We start from the raw sequence: 13216 nt of genomic DNA on the forward strand, positions 1-13216 counted from the left end.
GTTGCATAAGTGGTGGTGAGTGGGGCCTCTGTGGAGAAGCTCTAGCTCCAGATGCTTGCGGCAGTCATTCTAGCCAGCAGCAGAAAGTTGATGGTGTGAGCTGCCAGGCCGAAGGTTATAGTGCTTGTGTGAGCCGCATTTGTAAATTGGCCCAATGTAAGTATACATATGATATACCTGTTGGCCCACAGGGATCCTGTAACACACTGTAGTAGCCAGAGCTACTACAGTGCTGACATCAATCTTCCGGATCCTGGTACAGAGTTGTGCTGAACGCCTTTGCCTCTGCTATGAAAACACAGGGGGTCGCTCAATCAGATAAGTGGCGGTGATGTCACAATCTGCCCTCTCATCCAGTCAGAGAACACTGTATTTATTGACAATAAACTAGATGTTTGCTGAATGGCTGCTGTGCAGAGCGAGTGACCCCTTGTGTTTTCAGAGAAGAGGGGAAGCCACTGAACTCATAGCCATAAAGGACCTGGAAGATTACTTTGGGTACTACAGTACCCAAACTACAGTAGTTTATAGTATCCCCATGGGTCGACCAGGTATATCATATGCATACTTATATTGGGCCAAGCTGGACCTGGAGTTCAGCTTTCATTCTAATGCCCCCTCCCCATGCTAACTAAACCTCCTTGCGCTTACCTTAGATTAGCCGGTGATGTGGTCCAGGAGCCTACACCATCACTACCATCAAGTTAGAGAAGTCTCCCTGCAGGCTTACAAGTAGACAGCTTTTGCATTTGGGCATTAAAGAATCCAGTACCCTGGTACTGTGCACCTCGACATTGCATCTCCCTGTCACCCGGCACCTCTACTGCCGCACCCCTGACTCTGAATTTTTCTGCCTCCCAGCATCGCTGACACTGCACCTTTCTGCCAGCCAGCACCCCACCACCACCCAGCAACTGTACCACTGCATAGTACACCACTGCTCCCTCTCTCCCTGCTCCACCTTGTCATCTTTGCAGGGATATGTAGGGGGGGAGGCTGAGCCTGTACTTTCTCTATATCAGGCTGAAACTAAAGGGGGAACTAAATTAAAACTCCATTTTAATTCTCGTTTCTTCTTTTTCCAAAAGTATAGGATAGGATTGAATAGAATGGTTTGTGCCCTGGTGGGAAACTGAATGTTGGACATTGTCAACGTATTTTCGGTCAAAGCTCTGCCTCTGTATATTTATTTATATAGCGCCAACAATTTACGCAGCGCTTTTACATTTGTACAGTCACATCAGGCCCTGGCCCCAACTAGCTTACAATCCAAGGTCCCTATCTCACATACATAGGTATGAGGGACAATTTAGACAGGAGCCAATTTACCTTCCAGCATTTCCTTGGAGTGTTGGAGGAAACCAGAGTACCAGGAGGAAACCCACTCAAGCACAGGGACTCCTTGCAGTGTCCTGGCCGGGTTTAGAACCAGGGACCACCAGTGCTACAAGGCTAACCCCTACGCCACTGTGCTGCCGACATATAAATCCATCTACTTACCAATGCTAAGGTCAGACTCTTGATAAGAAGGAACATTCTGAAAGGTGAGAGGGGACACCTTGCTCCACATGCGGAAGGCGATCTCCAGGGCCTTTTCCGTGTCACCTCTGTTTAGCGTGTTAGGAAACTGGACAATCCTGTATAAATAAAGATGACATTTACTAATATCCTCTTGTGACCCAAAACTCAGCATATAGTGGGCCATCGCCACCTATATGCTGAGAGCACAGAGCCGCGCTGCAGCCGGGAAAGATTCTGACAATATTGTCGGGATCCACCCCACTGTTTGATTGACAGCTGGATCTGCCTCTCTAGAGCCAGAGCAAGCTGTGTCCACCCCTTCCCCCATCTGTCCCCCATTTGGCTCTAACTATTGGGATGAGCTTTAAATGTAAGGTCCACTTTTTGGAAAAAAAAATAAATGCACACCTCTTCAAAAAAAGAAAAAAACAATTCCCTTTTGTTTTTGCATTAGAGCCAATAAAGCATTGCAGCCATAATCAATGGATCGTGGGTGCAGTGCTCTGGTTCCTGCAGATTCTTCCTCCCATCCATGTCCGTACTGAGCTATGGGCATTCTGTAACATGGACGGGAGGAAGAATTAATGGACTGCAAGTGTGGAGACATCACTGCACTTGTATTCCATTGAGAACTACAATTCCCTATGCCAGGGGCGTGGGTCCTATTGTTTCTCCATTAACAGATACTGTCAAAGAATCTGCGAATGGATGCCAGGGCTGTGTGAGCAGAACACCAAATTAAAAAAAAACCAGCAGCAGCTGCAGGTAGAGGTAAGTAGGGGGGTGGCGATGCGACCATGTTTCATGTTACACCCTGAATATGGGTGTAACGTAACACTGTCCTAAATGTAAACTTAGCCTTTAAACAACTTACGTTTTCCTGCCCTCAGATACAGGTTGATTTTAATTGGCTATTATTGGCTAGTGCAGTTTGCACATAATAATAATAATAGTAATTATAATAATAATAATATTATTATTATTATTATACAGGATCTTATGACAACACATATATATTCCTTGTTTCGCCTCTCAGAGATTTCATTAGTCCACAATCCCTCCTATGCCTAGCTGTGCTAGTTTGCTAGTTTAATTCTGTAATTTAGGATTCTGCTTACAGCAAATGGGGATGAAGTCATTTTGAAATACAAACACTCTGTAGCCTATGAACTTACCTGTATGTCAGATTTAAGTGATCCCATTTGTACCCCAGCGGATTGATGGTGTATCTCTTCCATCTGGTTCTCCTTGAGGGAAAAGTGACACCACACATTGCACCATCAACCTGTAGTTAAAACAGAATCCCACAAAGGTAAAACAATGCGTATTTACAGGCACATTCGTTTTACCATTATTAGCAGCAGATCCTCAAGATATAGAACAGTAAAACATGCAACAACCAAAATTTGAAAGTCAATTTACTTTGCCGTGACACCGTGAAAGCAGTTTACTGACCTTTGATGGAACTAGAGACTTTGGATGGTTCCACACTTCTATACTAAGAAAAAGTAGAAAAATATAAACAACCATGCCAAAGAGCCCATTGATCACACTCCAGCCCATCCTGAGTATATAGAGGCAGCTTTAGTTACACTGGTGTCTAATATTCACTGCTCACTCCCAGAGCACCGCAGATCACATCACATACTGGGAGAAAAGTGTGCAGAAAATATGGACGATCAAACAAACAAAGATCCTAATGTGGGAAGGGAATTAGGATGTTGGAAAAAGAATCGGAAGGAAGCACAGATAAAAGTAAAGTCAGATCTAAAAAAATAACACACTTGCATAGTAGAGCAAGGAACAGCTAAGTGAAAGACCTCAGCAGAGGATTGTAGAGCATGTGTGTTTTGGAGCATGTGTATTTTGTTAGTGGACACGTGGAGAGATGAACAGCTCTTTCTTTGTTTTAGATTCCAATATGACCTTTTTAACCATATGCGAGATTTAACACCCTCTTTCCTGAAGTGTATGTACCTTTATAGTTCAGGACAGCAAGGAAAGGAGGAGAGTGGGAATACTTGCTTCAAGATCAAAATGTAATATATAAGGAATATGGAAGAAACAACAGGTTCCCACTCGGCTGAGAAACCATATGATTAAATGAATATTCTTCAAACAAAACTGGCATAAAGTATAAAAATTCAATTTATTTCAAGAAAATATATAACCATCATTTACCAAATGTGCACACATATGTCCCCCTCCCCAACATGAACAAAACCCCTCCCTATAAAAACAAAAATGGGCCTAGATAGAACAAAAATGTATACACATGTCCTGTGTTAATATAAACGGTATCTGTGTGGTGGGTGGTGATAATCAACTGTTTCCGTCCATGAAACTCATAAAACTCCAAAATCAGACATTAGGAGAATAGGCATTGAATGTAATGAAATCCAACTACTGGAGATGTATTAAAATCTCAGTTTGGGGTTTATTGCATCCCCCTTGGAAAGATTTTACTTACTTCCTGCTTGAGGGACGCATAAGTGAGAAAATAGGGTTGATTTACTAAAGACAAGCACAGGCTGTTCACTTTGCTAAGAAATTTTCCCTTTGGTTAGTGCATGGGTGGAGGGTCTCGGCAAGGGCAGAAGCGGAGGGGCTCGGCAGGGGCAGAAGTGGAGGGTCTCGGCAGGGGCAGAAGCGGAGGGTCTCGGCATGGGCAGAAGCGGAGGGTCTCACCTAGGGCAGATGTGGAGGGTCTCACCGGGGGGCAGACGCGAAGGGTCTAAGCAGGGGCAGATGCGACACCATTCCTCCAGTGGGGGGCCCGGGACTGGATCTCAGTGGGGCCCCCAAGACTCGAGTGCCCGAATGTTCAGTCCGCCCCTGCATAACTTCATCATAAAACATCACAGAAAGCACTGATATGACAAGACCTTATCCAATTTTCTTTAAAGCAAACATTCATTGGTAAAATTGAGCAGCCATAAAATACAAGGAATGAGAAGGAATACAGATGATACAGGAAGAATTTAAGAAAAAAAACCCACACTGGAGCAACAAGATAAATCGACCACTGATAAATAGTTTAAAAGAATGTCCTTTTGTTGATGACCTTTTTTATACCAGCTTTATAATAAATAATGTATGTATTGCTTAATGAAAGCAGATCTCCAGTATTTACATCCCGCCTACAACAAAAAAAAGGGCAGTAGTACTCGGAGCCCAGGTGAACATGATGACCTACCCTCAGGAGGCATATCCCCAAGGAGGTCTGTGTTTTTTTCCTACACAACTGAAGTTCAGCTTTTTAGATCAACTCAAGGCATGTCCAATCATCCAGTGCTATGAAGGACTTATTGCAGCTCTCTAAAGTCACACAGCCTATTCAGTTTCCCTTATAATCTGAGTTTTACATAATCTTTTGTAGCCGTGTTTGTCAGAGAACTGTCCTGATACTTCTCAGGCTCAGATTCTAGGTATTTCCAAAGGAATAGATACTACCAAACGCAAACGTCAAATGCTAAGGGCCCATTTACACTTTTGGCAGGTTGCGGTAGCGTGTCCCAAACATTATACGTGTTAGTGTGTAGGCACTCATTTAAAAGGCACCCCAACACACTAAGGCAACACAGCTCTGACGCATGTATTGCAGCACATGGTCACTACTCTGTGTTGTGTCTCTTTTTTGTTTGTTCCGGTGCATTGGCAGAACATCGAATGGGCTTCCTTAATGTATCATGTGTTAACATTTGACACAATGCACGTTGACCAGAACAGCAAAGTGTAAATTGACCCTAAGGCCCCATTCACACTGAGCGATTTGCATTTTGCGCGATATCGCGCAAATGGTTGCATTGAGCAAAATCCGCTCCAAAAAGGGTCCTACTGTAGCGACGCACGACCCGCAACAGCGACGGACAGAGTCCCATTGAGATGCATCTGAGAGCGATATCGCGCTGTAAATATCCGCGATCCGCGCGATAAAAATCGCTCAGTGTGAATGGGGCCTTAGTATTCAGGCTTTGTCACTGGGAAAGTTTAAGTGGAGCTGCATAATAGAAAAAAGAAAACTCAATTGTAGTTATCTAATCCACTAAATACATTTTATAGGAATGTACAGAGCTCAGATGCAGACAGTTACACAGGTGAAACTCGAATAATTAGAATATTGTGCAAAAGTAATTGCAGTAAGTGCTGCAAAAGGGGCCCAAACCAAGTACTGAGTACATATGCATGCTTGTACTTTTCAGAGGTCCGATATTGTTCTATGTACAATCCTTGTTTTATTGATTGCATGTAATAATCTAATTTTTTGAGGTTGTGGATTTGGGGTTCTTGGGGTTTTCATGAGCTGTAAGCCATAATCATCACAATTATGACAAATCACGGCTTGAACTATCTTGCTTTGCATGTAATGAGTCTATCTCATATATTAGTTTCACCTTTTAAGTTGCATTAGTGAAATAAATGAACTTTGCACGATATTCTAATTATTTGAGTTTCACCTGTATGTTCCCACTGGCCTGTCCATGGCTGGGCATTGTGAACATCATGTGGTATCTGTGGAGCTCGTCTCTTAAGGCTGCAACAATACCCGTGTTCCAGGTTAGAGAAAAATGGTTATCCCAGGGGTCAAGCTCAGTAAGGATTGGTCATTACTCTCTTCAGCCATCCACACACATACACAAGGAGTGGGGTCACCACATCATGTACACACTGTCCAGCCATGAGGAGTCTGGGATAGTGAGAAGACATTACTGTCTGCATCTGTATAGTTACATTCAATTCTCATGGAGAGGACAGTGGAGGTAGGAAATAGATTGTTGAACATCAGGCAAACAGCTAAATACACAATTGAAATACATATACATGAGCTGCTTTACCTGCCAATGGATTTGTGTTTCTGTTCACCCAGCCCTGCCAGACAGCATAGCCAGCCTGGTGACCTGACTTTACTCTACTGCAGTTAAGCAACGTTGCTAGGTCTCCTCCCCACCCCTGGTCTGTATACAGTGAAGGAGCAACAACAGACTCATGAAGTCATCTCTCCACTCTTCTCCTATAAGCATATGTGTATGCAGGGCATCTTACTGGCTTCTAGTGCTGTGCCTCCTTCAAGCAGTCGAAGTGCTGCTGTACAGGAGGTTACATGAGGTTGGAATCATGTCAAATTCTGGTATTTATATTACTTGCATTTAAAATACATTTAATTTCTAAATATATATACAACTGTATTAATTTGTGTTTTTTAAAATCTAATTGGAGTTTAACTTTCATTTCTATTCCACCTTAAATACACATCTTTTGGTTTTCAAGTGAACATTTAGGGGCTGATTTATAATGACTTTACCCAGTATATAGCTGGGCAAACGTCATTCGCATGGGATTACTGCCACTAAATGGAACCAAGGACCATAGGAGTTTCTTATGCTCCTCGGCTCCATCTAGTGGCAGTAATGCCATGTGAACAGTGTTCATCCAGCTATACGCTAGGCAAAGCCATTATAAATCAGCCCCTTAAAGTCAACCTGTCATAGGAGGAAAATGGGCTTGCCATTGCTGAACTCCTTTCTGAAAATTGTAGTTACTTGGCCATTATTCTCACTTGCTTCAGTACTTTCTGACTCCCTTACCTAGAACAGATGTCGAGATCAGGAAAGTAACAAAAATGTCTGAGCCTAGAGGATCAGCATGACAGCCAGGCAACTATCATCTACAGAATGACAGTAGATGACACAATGCAAGAAATCACTTTTTCAGCAAAGTGGGGAAAGGTTAGAACCTCTGGTAGGTTATTACTGTCTGAGTCTTCCTGTCCCAGTGACAACAATTTCCCACACTTCTTGTCACATAGACAAGAATGTAGGATTAAATCTAAATAAAATATTGTTTTGGCTGGAATCAGGTTTTAAGTGACATTAAAATCACAATCCCCCCCCCCGCTTTAAGGACTAACATTAAATGATGCCTCTTGATCCGATCATCTTCTTCCTTCTACTTGTATTCAGCAATCCCTCCAGGAATTTGTTGCTTCGGTTACTCCCACACTCCAAAGACATGCTGGTAGGACAACTGGCTCCTGTCTACATCTGCCTTGTATGTATGTATGTATGTGAGATAGGTACCTTAGATTGTAAGCTCCTTGAATGCAGGGACTGATCTGAATGTTCAACTATGTAAAGTGCGCTATATAAATACTTGAAATAAATAAACAGTGATAATGTCCCTGATGAGATGATTCTGACAGGGAAGAACGACACTTTGCTGCTATGTTGTAGTTATTTGTCACTTTTGTTAAATAAAGCAGTATAGTATTCTGGCATGGCTACAGACCAGTGTGTAAAAGGTAGGGCCATTCTGTCTTTGCAGGGCCAAAATAATACTATAGCAGCACAAGATTTGGTAGAGAGGACACAGACTCTGCTGGCAGCCCAAAACGTTTCCTAAAATAATAGTGAAGTGTTCAAAGAAGTGTATGCACTACTAAATGAATGACTTGGGCCAAGCAGATTGTGTGTCACCTTGCCCACGGACAGAACAGCAATGACAGTCTGATCTCACCATATTGCCAGCTTGGAAAAGCCAACAGGCAGTTTGTTGGTGACTATACGTTGTGGGTGTTTATAGCTGTTTGGCATCTTCCTCAAATTTAGATAGAGTAAGGTGAATAGGGTGGAGTAGGGAAGTTGTAGGCTGTTGAGAAATATGGTGGCCATAAACAGTTATTGTACTGTCTACCATGTTTCCCCGAAAATAAGACACCGTCTTATTTTTTTTTTGCCCCCAAAAAAACACACTAGGTCTTATTTTCAGGGGATGTCTTTTTTTTTTATTTTATGTGCAACAAAATGTACAACAATCCAAAGTTATCTGGTATCACCGCCTGTCACAGTAACTGGCGCTATAGAGGAAGTATCGGCTAATGCGGCTCTTCTCCCTCCACCGCCGCAGCCATGCTTTCGACAGCGCCGACTTCCTTTGCCATCAGGGACGATGGTACCAGCGGTGTAGCAGTGGGGACATCAGACAGTGGACAGCGCGGTAAAGTACGGTACCATTTACCAATACACATTACAGTTCAGTACCATTTCATTAAGCCAAAGGTAGTCAAACTCCGGCCCTCCAGCTGTGGTGAAACTATCATTCCCATGATGCTTCTCTCTCCAGGAGTCATGTCTGTGGCAGTGAGAATCTTGCTATGCCTCATGGGATTTGAAGTTGCACCACAGCTGGAGGGCCGGAGTTTGGCTACCCCTGAATTAAGCAGTGCCTTCAGGGGGACAGCAGTTGGTGAAGTATGGTACTGGAGTGCTCCCGGTCACTGCGCTGGCCGGAGGGAGTCCCCTGTCACCCCCTTAATACAGTATGTCCCTGCAGGCTGATACCATCTCTCCTGCTCTTCAAGTTCCCCCTCACATGCTACCACCACACTAGGTCTTATTTTCGGGGTAGGTCTTATATTACAGGAATCTTGAAAAATAGTGCTAGGTCTTACTTTCGGGGGAGGTCTTATTTTCGGGGAAACAGGGTATTACATTATTATTGCTGAGGCCATCTAGTGGTTGTTGTTGTATTTGCAGTTGAATTCCTCTCATGAAACTGTCTTGCACTTGTTAATAAAGTTTCACCCTCAGATTGCAGCAGCCACCTCAGCTTCCAGAAGCATACCAGTGAAGCTCTCCTGTTTTTCCCTTTGATACACATATGGTTGTAAGTCAGTCTGTTATTTCTTAAAGCATATTGTATATTTACATTACACTGCTTTATGTTTGCCGAGATGTAAGGTGGGCTCTCTCCAAAGAAATGTGTATGTATTGCAAAGTGCCACATGTAAGGACATGTTGTAATTCTGGTTTATTTGATTGCATTGCAGTTTTGCAGAACTACCTACAGAAGTAAATTCAGTTTGGAATAAAACACAATGCTGCTTCTGTCAGCTTAAAAGTTAGTGGGACAGCATCATTATATTTGTCTTGTTTAGCCCAGAGCCCATTCAAATAAACAGCATGCCTGGAGGAAACTCCCCTGACGGCTATTGTATTCTGTGGCCTGTGCCTGGAGCTGTCAGAATACCTGAAGAGTGACTGTATTTGCTGCAGTCACTGTTCAGATAGCACTTTTCCAGCTTCTTCTACTATTTTTAATAGAAGTTTGTCAAGCCAGAAGGCGCAGGCAGGGTAACCCAGTTAGAATTGCATCTGATTTCCGTGAATCATCCAAAATTCTGACCTGTATGGCCAGCTTAAGACCTTGTTGTGTGTAAGAGTTGCAACTAGACCCACCATGTGAGTGATAACTGCAGGTCCTCTCTCCTGGGGGGAGAAGCAGCAACATGATACATATCTGTGGGTAATGATATTCCAGATGCCATATAAAGTACCTTTGCGGGCAGGAGCTGAAGTGTGTGCTTATGGTAATGGAGGAGGACCAGACGACAGTGTTGGATTGCCGCCATAAAATGTCAAAGAGGCGACACTGAGTGAGAGGAGGGTAACCCGTTCACGCCTGTGAGAATCGCAGCTGATTGATCGAAGGGATTGTTCGTACCGTGCTTGTTGAGCTGCATTTTTCTGCACACCACCACATATGTATGGTGTCACCAGGATACATTTTCTATGTGTCCTGTTCACAACATACATGTGCTGCAATGTGCAGAAAAATGCAGATCATGTTGAACAATCTCTAAGAGGATGTAAGAGACGTCCAGAGTTGTGACAGATGATGTCTGCAGCAACTGAGTACTAGTTTCTGACACCCCACTCCAAGAGCCCATTGAGTATTGCAGAGAAAGATGGGGCACTGGCTGCAGGTGAGTTGCTGAGGTGCATTGGGTTGCCATCCAAAAGGAAGAGCACTGCAATGCTCCAAAGTACATATGGTATGTTAGCACAATGGCCTGGTGTGAACCGATGCGATTGCCTGAAATATAAAAGCCAAGTGTACTGTGACTATGTTAAAGCAAATGTGTGGTGGTTCCCCTACTCTTCATTCATTGCCTTCTGGGCAAGAGTTTGCGAGGGAGGGATTTACATGGCACATATAGCTGGCACAAATAGTAAATAAAAATATATATTTTTTTTTTTGCTATGACCCACAGCCAGAAAAAGCCAAAATAAATTCTCCAGCTTATGATATTCACAGCGATACTACATATGTTATATTTGTGCCTGTAGTAGGGGCCGGAAACAATAGTAACTTTTTTTTTCCTCTCTCTAATCCTACCTAAGACACACCGACAGTAACACTGACCCTAAAGGTGCCCATACACTGTGCGATTATCGCGGGAAATCCCACGATCGTACGATAATCGCAAAGTGTATGGAAGACGTGCAACCGTTCTTACTGTACGGTCGCACGTCTTTTGTCTAAGGAGCATGCTAGAAAACCAGCCGAGAATCGTACGATTTTCTGCTGGATTTTAGCATTATTGTAAGATCAATGCCGCACGGGCCGGTGTGCGCACGAGCACACTGCCCGTTCAGCATTGCGGTCTTTGCAATCCCGCCCCTCAGGGGGGCGGGCTTGCGATGATCGCAAGTACGATCTGCCTGTCCAAGATGGGCAGATCGTACGTTTTTTTAAATTACTTTACAACCATCGCAAGACTAAGGTCTTGCGATGGTTGTAAAGTGTATGGCCACCTTAACACTAACTGCGCTCAAGCCCTGATCTATTTTATCAGGTTGTTTTTTTTCTCCCTCTATGGTTTTTGCATTTTTTTTTTTGAGTCACACTCCATATGTTCCAAACTTTACCAAGAAATAATTAACTACAGTAACCAAAAAAATAAACCCAAAAACAAAAATGGACATATTGCAGCTTACCAGTCCTTAGGTGTGGAAGCCACATTCATTTTGATTTTTTTTTCCAGACTAAGAACATTTTCAGCAAGTACATATAATACCTGTTGATCTTTTGCCAGAAATGCAGTGCCCTTGTCACTTCCTGTAAGCTGACCTGAGTGCAAAACATCCTTCTCTTTCTTCGGCAGACTACTACTTCCATCACCCCAATGCAATGTAGGCAGATTTATTTGTGACAACCATAGCTACCTCTGTGGATACAGTGGAAAAGTGAGCCTAGCCACCCAGGGACACAAAGTATATTGTTTTCAGGATTAACAGATGAAAATTAAAATTTAAAAAGCCTGAAAAAAATAATAATGCAGCCAACACAACTAAAGACTAGTAAGACACAGTATTTAACATTTCTGTTTTTTTTTGGTTTAGCAACTTTAATGTCATGTCTCATCATCCTGGCCCTCCTCAGCAGCTTTATAACTTTCCTCCTTCAAGTCAGGAGTCTGATTTTTTTTGTTTTACAAATGTAAAAGCTTTATTTTAGCTCTCTCGATCTTGGTGGATGCTCCTGGCTGTTATGTGGACCATATGCAAAATTAATGTACCTTTTAACAACAACAAATCAAATTGAGTACCCTTCCCAGGAGGTTAAACATCCCAGGGAAACAGCTACATGAGGTGTTTTTACCAGGAGGCCTACACAAGTATCTGAAAATGCCATTAGTTAAGATCCAGAAGCTAGCCAAAGCAGGAAGAAAAAAGTAAACTCAAGAGACAAACCTAACATTAAAATCATAGAAGCATGTGTTTAACACTTTGCCAATCATATCACACACATATTCAGGATCACAGAAGTGGGATTTCAATGACAACTCCTGGTCTCAAGATAGCGATCGGGAGCCTGTCCTCCCGCCATGTAGTCACTGTGATTGAGACACCCCTGTACAGTTTATTCTCTGTTAGAAAAAGATGCATTGGGCCAGATAAACTATGCATAGCCCTGCACTGCGTCATGCATATTTGTGTGCACAGCTGCTCAGGAACCTCTGTTTATTAGACACATATGCACAGAGAGAGCACAACACAGCACTCAGGAAGTGATCACAGGGAGTAAGGGAGAAGTGCAGGCACAGAGCTTCCCACTCCCTATGATGAATGTCTGTTTGGACACTGATCACTGGGAACCTGTTGGCTGCCTCCTCCCCTCTGCTCAGCTAGGCAGGAGGAGGGAGACGGCAGCTTCTCCTGACAGTCCCTTTCCATTAGGCATCTGTACAGATGCTTATCAGAGGGAGTTGGTCCATTGTGCAGATCTGCAGCTAATATCTGCACTATTGCAGTGCAGATATTAGTCTATATGGCACAGAAACTGGGGCATTCCTGCGTCAAATGCCAATTTCCAGGTTTTGGCACACAAATGATCTTCAACATACTGTAGGTGCACTATGTTGATAATTTTGAGCATATGGAGTGCGAATCACTTGTGCCAAACATTTTTTAAGCAAGAGAGAAAAAAAAAAGCCTAATAAAAATTGCATTAAATTAATCAGGGCTTGATCTAGGTCAGTGTTATTGTCAGTGTGTCTTAGCTAGGAATATTAACAAAGAAAAAAGAAAAAGGTTTTGTATTTAGTGTTGGTGTGTCTTAGGTAGGATTATATAACAAACAAAAAAAAGGGTTTGTATCTAGTATCAGTGTGTTGAGGTAGGGAAAAAAAAACCTAACAAAATGTGCACTATTGTTTCTGAGCCCTACTACAGGTATAAACATACTATATAATGTACATTTGTATTGTAGTATTGCTGTGAATATCAGGATTAGAAGAATGTTTTGTGGCTGTGGGTCATGGTAATGGCATAAACATACACAGCTAAAATTAACATTTACATTTTTATTATTATTTTGGGACAGTTTTCCTTTGACAAAAAAAAAAAAAAAAAAA

At 42.7% G+C, this 13216-nt stretch overlaps 1 protein-coding gene across 1 annotated transcript in view; it reads right to left on the reverse strand.

Annotated features, from left to right (window-relative positions):
• The window catches only part of LOC108804660 (matrix metalloproteinase-23-like), a 29795-nt gene that overhangs the window by 14508 nt on the left and 2071 nt on the right, over window positions 1-13216 (reverse strand). The window contains exons 2-3 of the mRNA XM_018576500.1: window positions 2697-2806; window positions 1501-1637 (exon numbers count right to left, since the gene is read on the reverse strand). Coding sequence (XP_018432002.1) covers window positions 1501-1637; window positions 2697-2806 — 247 coding nt within the window. The remainder of the gene's footprint in view (window positions 1-1500; window positions 1638-2696; window positions 2807-13216) is intronic.

Source organism: Nanorana parkeri, unplaced genomic scaffold (assembly GCF_000935625.1).
Source record: "Nanorana parkeri isolate BGI_ZX_2015 unplaced genomic scaffold, ASM93562v1 scaffold69, whole genome shotgun sequence".
NCBI lineage: Eukaryota > Metazoa > Chordata > Amphibia > Anura > Dicroglossidae > Nanorana > Nanorana parkeri.